Source organism: Gekko japonicus, unplaced genomic scaffold, assembly GCF_001447785.1.
Source record: "Gekko japonicus isolate JY-2015 unplaced genomic scaffold, Gekko_japonicus_V1.1 scaffold101, whole genome shotgun sequence".
NCBI lineage: Eukaryota > Metazoa > Chordata > Lepidosauria > Squamata > Gekkonidae > Gekko > Gekko japonicus.
Window position 1 is genome coordinate 380,128 of NW_015165238.1, and position 8,537 is coordinate 388,664.

General features: G+C 43.3%; 1 protein-coding gene across 1 annotated transcript in view; it reads left to right on the forward strand.

The window, feature by feature from the left end:
• LOC107109388 (olfactory receptor 6F1-like) overlaps window positions 1-1,171 on the forward strand; it is a 6,684-nt gene extending 5,513 nt beyond the window's left edge. Inside the window, exon 3 of the mRNA XM_015409999.1 lies at window positions 185-1,171. Within this exon, the coding sequence (XP_015265485.1) occupies window positions 185-1,171 (987 nt within the window). The remainder of the gene's footprint in view (window positions 1-184) is intronic.
• Window positions 1,172-8,537: the final 7,366 nt, after the last annotated feature.

Genomic DNA, 8,537 nt, shown 5'->3' on the forward strand with positions numbered 1-8,537 from the left:
AGGAAGGGAATGTGATTGTAAGCCACTTTGAGACTCCTTCAGGTAGTGAAAACTAAGGTATAAAACCCAACTCTTCTTCTAAAGGTCTTGATCTGAATAGCAGTGGGTATGAAAGAAAGTGGGAAATGGAGGGAGTTAATTCCTAATCTTTTCCAGTACTCAGTATATGATCTCTTATTTACAGATGCAGCATGTGAAAAACTCAGAGTGGCAAAACAGAACTGCTGTCACCACCTTCATCCTCCTCGGGTTTGGCAATGTTGAGGATCTGAACATTCTCCTTTTCTTATTATTTCTAGCTATCTACATTGTGATTCTGTCAGGAAATCTTCTCATTTTTGTCCTGGTGATGGTTGAACAGCACCTCCATACTCCCATGTATTTCTTTCTGGCAAATCTGGCCTTTTTGGAGTTCTGCTACACTTCAACAATATTACCAAGAATGCTGGCCAGTTTTGTCACAAGGGACAAAACCATCTCGCTTTTGGGTTGCATTCTTCAGATGCATTTCTTTACTACTCTGGCAGCCACAGAATGTTACCTCTTGGCTGCTATGTCATATGATCGCTACCTGGCCATATGTAAACCTTTGCATTATGCCACACTTATGAATGAGAGGATGTGTATCCTGCTTGTTTCAGTATCATGCATAATTGGGCTACTTCTTATAACCATCTTAACATGTTTGGTTTCACAGCTTAACTTTTGCAATGGATATATAATTGACCATTTCTTCTGTGATTTCACCCCTATAGTTCGACTTTCCTGCAGTGACACCCAGGTTGTGGAAACGGCAGCTTTTATAACATCGTCTATAGGGATTCTACCTACATTTCTCATAACTGTGGCGTCCTATGTTTTTATTATCACAACAATCCTGAAAATCCCTTCCATCACTGGAAGACAGAAGGCGTTTTCCACCTGCTCCTCCCATCTCACTGTAGTTTCCATTTTTTATGGATCCTTAATATTTGTCTATGTCTTGCCAACAACGGAGACGTTCAAAGATCTCAATAAGGTCTTCTCTTTCTTGTATACAATCCTAACGCCAATGGCCAATCCTTTCATATACAGCCTAAGGAACAAAGAAGTAAGGAGCAGTCTTAGAAAAATAGTATGTCAGTTCTGGAGGTTTTCTGTGACACAAAAGAAATTATGCATCTGTGACTGAAACCATGATTTATTTAATTCGTTTTTTTGCTGCTAATCAAAGTCTATTAGTTCTAGTTTCATCAAATTTCTATTATTATCACTCCTAACTATGCATGGGGGGAAAGTGCAGCATTCAGTCATGTACATGTATGTAAAAAGACCTGGATTCAATCACTGACTCCTCCTGTTAAAAAAGATGTCAGTAGGCTACAGGTTTAAACACAATGGTCTAATATGGTCAAATGAACAAGATTATTATTATTTAACTGAAGCAGAGAACAAATAAATTTTCTCCTTGTGGTTGGTTACACCAAGGTCCACAACACTCCTGTCTGCTCTCATTTGTTCTAGGGAAGCAGGGATTCCTGATGAGTGTACCTGGAGAAAGTACACTACTTGGGCTTGCTGTTATGCACTTTGACCAGTTTTCTATGAACTGGATCCACCAGCAGAAGATCACAGTTCTCACAGCCACCAACAAGAGTTTCGGGGATCATGTTTGCTTGAGAGGTCCAGGCAACTCTTGGCTGATTAGGCTGTCTTGTGGGTTGAAGGATCAAAGATGTTTGGGCTAGATAGACAAGTGAACTGTCTCTCTAGAAGTAGTATTATACAGACTTATGGCTTCACTGAACTGTGGGCAAAACTTTCAAATATGATACTAGATTTTACAACTGACAGTGCAATTTTCCCAGGTGTATGATCTGGGAGTAGAAGTAAGTGGGATTCTGAGTTTAGGATTTGTTTAGGATTGCACTATAAATCTGGCAGATATTTTATGCTGATATATTGTCGTTGTGTGCCTCTTCAAAGGCCAGCTATGGTAAAGGTATTCAAGTTAGAATTCCTTGGAAAAATTGGTAACATCAAGGTTGTAATTTGATGCTCACTTAGATGGGATTGAGCCCCATAAACTCTAATGTTCCTAAATTCTGTGTATAGGAGACTTGCGTAGGGTTGTGCTGTAAATTTCAATTAACACTGCATTTTTCAAAATGTAGAACTAGCTTTTCTTTTTAAAGGTATTTTTGAATTTGTGTCTGTGTGTATGCATGTGTGTGCCCATGCCTGTAAGTCATGGCGAACCCTACTGGGACACAGAGGTGGTTCGATAGCCTGCCTCTGGCCTCCTGGCCCTGGTATTCTTTGGAGATTTCTGATTCAAGTACTTGCCAGGATCGCCCCTGCTTAGCTTCCGAGAGCTGACGTAATTGCACTTGCCAGGGCTATCCAGGTCAGGGCTAGAACTAGCTTTTTGACTAGTGATAAAGAAAGAAGAGACTTGCAAATGGCTGAGTATAGCAGAGCCTGGCTGTCACAGTTCATTGAAAAATAGGTGAGGTAATATTTCAAGATATTTCAATGTCTACAATTGCTTTAGTGTTTTAAAAGTAATGTCATTAAACTGTAAAGATGTAGTACTCGATCCCAGAATCAGAATTGCAGTTTTACTTCGTAGACCTCAAAGTTTGCACTTTCAGGATGCATTATTTAAAATCTAAAAGGTCCAAGGACTGCATTGATGTCATGCAATCTACAATCCAATCCTATGCATATTTTCTAAAAAATATGTTAATGAGTGTGATGGAACTTAAAAGAGACAGATTGTAGCCCTGGATGTTCTCTCAAGTAATATCTTCTGAAAGTTCAAAATTCAATACTTCTGTTTGACACATTCTGTTATACCCTCTGTGGCTGAGAGATGCTAGGAGGAAACTTGGTCTGGTGACAGGGAGAAGGAACACTTTGGAACGTGGAGGTGAGGGGGTTAGTGGACCAGTGGCAAGAACTGTGTCTCAAGCCTAGATGTCACAGGGTCCCCTTAATAGGGAGAGTCTAACCCTATAGATCATCTGTGAGGAATGGGTAGCTGGTAACATCTGCAGCTGAGGGAGGGCAGGGAGAACCCTTATGAGTATGAGGGATAAGAAGATTGGCAGAGGGCCTTGAGGGCAGGGCCAGATTTTAGGCTGATCATTACAGGAGGTAGTCAAACATAGCCTGGGGTAGCAGGGGTCATTTTGTATAAAAAAGGTGCAGGAACGCATTAGCATAACTCATTAGCATAACTTATTTGCATATACCACTCCCCCTGACATCATGGGAAGTCAGAAGGTAACACTCACTGCTCAGGCTCCACTGGACTGTTTTGGATTTCTAGCTATGGGGGGGGGAGGAGACGACAGATATGCAGATCTGTCTTTGCAGAGGAGGGAGAGCTTGTACCTGAATAAAACTTGGTCTTAAAGGTGCCACTGGACTGTTTTGGACTGCTAGCTGGGGGGTTCGCACAGATCTTCCCTCACAGAGATCTGTGCAGAGAGAGAGAAAGAAGGAGGGAAAGAAAGAAGGAAAAAAGGAGGAAAAGAAAAAAGAAAGAAAAAGAAGTAAATAAATAGAAGGAAATAAGGAGGGAAAGAAAGAGGGAAAGAAAGAGGGAGAGAAGAAGCAGGGGGCGGGGCTTCTTGCATGTCCCTGCCCCCTGGGACCTTTACTGCTGGAGCTCCACTCCTGTGCGCTCCTGCAGGAAATGACCTCTGTGTGGTAGACAGGGGAGGAGGAGTCAGGGGTTAAGATTTCAATTAGAGGGAAAGATGGTGCATAGCATAAACCACTGTGTAAGCTCATGAAAATTTATTTATTTATCAAATTCAGGGCTCTTTTTGAAGCAGGAACTCCTTTGCATATTAGGCAACATGTCCCTAATGTAGACACTCCTCCAAGAGCTTACACTTGCCCCTGTAAGAAGATTGTGGGAGATCTGCGAGCTGGAGATCTCCCACAATTACAATTGACCTCCAGGAAGCAGGGATCAGTTCACCTGGATAAAATGACCACTTTGGAAGGTGGACTATATGGAATTATACCCCCCGGAAAGTCCTTACCCAAACCCCACCCTCCTCAGACTCCACCGCCCATATATCCAGGTATTTCTCAACCCAAAGCTGGCAAGCCCTACAAAACCTCAGTCACCCTCCATACAAAAGAAGCATACCAATAATGCCTCCCTGGGTTTACCTGCAGATGTGCAACTGAAGGTTGGCAGAGTTTACTTTGACATTCTTCACCACAGCCCAGCCCAGGAGACAGATGATGATGATGATGCCAAATCTTCCTAGATATTCAGTAGAACAGCTCATACTTGGGCATGGGGGGGCAATCATGGGACTCTTCTTGAGGTGGGCAAAGGAGATGTTGGGTGGTTCCCACATGGGCGACACATGGTTCTGTGTTTTCTAGAGAAATGTGAGGCTGCTCCCACTCTGACAGCCCATTTTAGGACTCTTCTGTTCTGTCCCTGCACCGAAGGAGGCTTCACAGGCCTCAGAACGGGAGGAGGGGGATAGTATTTCCTGGTTGCGCCTCATCCGTGTTGTGCTCAGCCCTTGGTGTTCCACACGGGAGGCCAACACTTTCCTCTCTGGTCTCTTCCTGGAGCTACCATTCAAAGACAGCTAGGCCACCTTGCCCCATGCAGTCCACCTGTCTGACCCTGGCTCTTCTCTCCCCCCGGGTGGAGATTGGTCTTTTTGGGCAGACCACACCCAGCTGCTCATCATCTTTTGCCCCCTGTTGGCTGTCTTCCCCTGGCTTTGGTGGGATGCCTTCTCAGCCACCTTGACCCTGACCCATCTAAGCCCTGCCCTCCCCTGAGCCAGCCATTCTGCCAGTCCAGGCTTGATGATAAGGAGTTGCCACTGGCCTCTGGTCCTGGGCTGAGCAGCACAGGGCTGGCCAGCCAGTTTGGGGCTTATTTGGGGGGCAGCACTGCTCCAGATCACCCAGAAGATCTGCTTGTTGATTGGCTAGGTGGAAAAAAATTATCTCTCTGTAACACCATTTATTTATTTATTTTTTGGAATCAATAGTTTAGCACAGGCACAATCACTCCTTAACATGACCTCTGCATAGGATATCAGTCAACACCATAACTTATTAGCTTGCTTATACTGTCACAAAGAATATATTTCCCTTTAGAAAATAATTGCATCTCTACTACATAATCTGCTCCTGGGAGAGTATAGGTATTTTAATTGCCCCATTGGCATAGGTCCCTAGGGAATCCCTTATATATATATATGAATGTGGGGAAATGAGAGCTAGTACATACTGGTTCACTTATGGGACAACAGTACAGATACAAAGAAGGTATTGCTACATCTACCACATTGTATTTTATTATACAAAGAAAGGGTGACAGATGATGGAACCACACAAGCCAAGCAGACTTCAATAACATTCACTGAATGTGAAGACAACCTATTGTGGGCCTTGTCCCAGTCATACCAATGATGCAGGTAATGCAGCTTACTTCTCTATTGGAAAGGAAAACAGTGGATCGGATCCTATTAGGTTTTTTTCTGCTCAGTCTTACTACTATTCTGTACCTCCAATTCCATGGTGTATGTGTGTGTCTTAGGACACTGATCATACTAGGTTTTTGTAGAATCGTCAAAGTACAATGACATAAATGTTCATAGTGGATGAGTTACCTGAAAGAAATGTATGTATTGCTTCAAGGTTCTCATCACTACACCCAGTTTCCTGTCTTGGCTTAGTTTCCCCCTTCTGCAAACTCGACAGGACAGAGAGAGGGAAAACCGGTGGAAAATGAAGGTGCTATGAAACAATATGTATATAATTCTGGCTTGTAAAAGAGGGTTCTTTTATACTAGGAGATTCTTTTGCAACATCCTAAACAGAATTAAACGTTTCCAAACCCATTAAAGTCATATGGACTTAGCAGGGTATAACACTGTTTAGGATTGCACGGAGAGTGATGCTTCGAAACTATTTCCTACCTGCCTGCCAGCATACCTCTATGTGCTCAACAAATACTCTACTAAAACTAAAGTTCATTGCAAGAGGGATCACAAATCTCCACGATTTTATGCTGTTCAATGAATCTATGTCTGAATCTTTCTAGGGGTTGGCAAGATGACATTATTCATTTTTGCAATTTAATATAGCTTTTGTTCAACACATTTATTTAGACAGTTTCTGCATCATATTATAGCTGTCTAGTGTATATATTAGACTTCCACATTATGTTGGCTTCTGAGAACTTGTGATCACAAGGAACACAAAGAGCAAAAATCTTAATTCCATGTACAGAGTTCTGATCATATCTCATTCTTAATGTTTCCTGCTCTTCCCCCCTCATTCTACAATACAGTCTTGTACACCAAATATTAAACTGCTGATACATTTATGCAAAAGTAACCTTGAAGAATGTAAACAAAATCTGTTATTGCAAAAATATTTATAGTAATATAGGATAAGCTATCATGCAGATTGCAAATAAAGCACGCAATTACATTAAAAGACATAAAATTGCAAGTGGGATATAAACCTTGCTGAAGTACAATCCAGAGGGACTGATTCTATGAATAATCTTCTTTATGATGTAAGAACAGAAGAAAGCCTTCTCTTTAACAGCTAAGTTCTTTGGAGCATGAAGTTTTCTTCTTCTTTCCTCATGTTTTTAGAATTCCCAGTTTTAGTGAGTTCGGTAAATGTGCGGAAAGGAGAAAACTTTGGGTTTGTGCCTGGTGAACAAAAATCGACTGCAGAAAATCTCCCTATATAATAATTCTCTGTTGGTGGTGGCACATTGCTGAACATTTCACATGGCTCGCACAGCCTTTGGCTCCATGATCTGTCAGTCAGAAGCTGTCCCTATCCACGGGCTGCATTGCCTGAGTCTCACCTCCAACATTCTAAACAGTTTGCTGTTCCTTTCCCCCCCATAGCCAGTCAGAACACAGAGGTTATTTGCATGTGTGACCTGATTGGCCTTTGCCTCAGAGCACATAGGTCATTAGAGGCCTTTGCCTCTAACACTCTAAACAGTTTGCTGTTGCTGTTCTGAGGCAAAATGTGTTCTGAGGTACCCTTAGTGCCTGTTGGGAGAAACCATTGTTGCCAATCTCCAGGTGAGGGCTGAAGATCACTCAGAATTACAACTGCTTTCCCGATGGCAGAGATCAGTTCCCCTGGAGAAAATGGTGCACTCTTTGTCCTTATATCCTGCTGAGATGGTGCCTGTATGACAGCCAATGTGACATAGCAGTCAGGGCTTCAGAGCACAGTAGAGGCTGCAGGTGGGGGTGTGTGGAAAGCTGAAGAGTGAGTGGCAAATAAAGGTAGATTGATGATTGTCTGGGAAGGAGATAGGGTTGCCAACTCCAGGTGGGAAATTCCTGGAGATTTGAGGGATGGAGCCTGGAGAGGGTGAGGTTTCAGGAGGGGTGGGACCTCAGACTGGTATAATGCCATAGACTCCACCCTCCAAACCAGCCATTCCATCATAGGGAACCATTGTTGCCAACCTCCAGGTGAGGGCTGTAGATCACTCGAAATTACAACTGTTCTTCAGTTCCTCTGGAGAAAATGGTGAACTTGGTGTCATTATACCCTGCTGAGGTCGCCACAGCAAATTGACGATGAGTGCTCAAGGTCAGGGCACCCGCACAGAGCCTGTTTCTAGAGGTCGTTGTATTTATTTCCACAATGGGCCTTATTCCTAGTAACATAAATAGCATATAACTGACACACACATATTTTAATAGTAAAGTCAACCAAATCTTTGGATACCTAAATCCAGTAACTGGAGCTGCGAACAGGCAAGACAGATCTTTCTACAGACCTGAATAGGGTCCTAGGTTTGCACAAAAATGTGAAATCTAAAAAACCCCAACGCATTGGGGATTTTAAAAAGCCAAAAATGCTAAAAGGAGCACCTGTACCTTTAAACACTGGATTTTGCCAGTGGCTGTTGCTAGGCAACCTCAGTATTCTAGGTAGGGTTGCCAGGTCCTACCTTCATGATGTCGGAGGGATTTGGAGGACATTCCTGGAGGGGGAGGGGATGTCATGAAGCATCCCTGATGCAATGATGTCATATGGAAGTGGTGTCATTATGTTGAGGATGTCACATGGCGACACTCTGCTGTTTGGGTAAAACTCTATGGTAAAAATTGTCCTCACACCATAGAGTTTTGCCCAAAAAGCAGAGTGTCACCGCACAATGTCTCCGATGTGATGATGTCACTTCCATATGACATCATCATGTTGGGGACATTGCCACCTGAGGCCACTGTTTGGGGTGGGATTTCCCTGCTGGCCAGTGGCAGACAGAAGACCTGGTGATCCCCTGTGCCAACCTGGGGAATGGGAACCCTAATTTCAGAATTGGCTCTGTTAGTAAAAGGCAAGGGGAGGGGGCAGGGTCTTTTTCAGGCATATGTTGACCTTTGAGGGGAGACTTATTGAGGCTAGGCCTGCCTAAGGTTGCCAGATGCAGTTGGGAAATTCCTGAAGATTTTGTGGTGGAGCCTGAGGAGTTCAGGGTTTGAGGAGGGAAGAGGCCTCAGCTGAATATA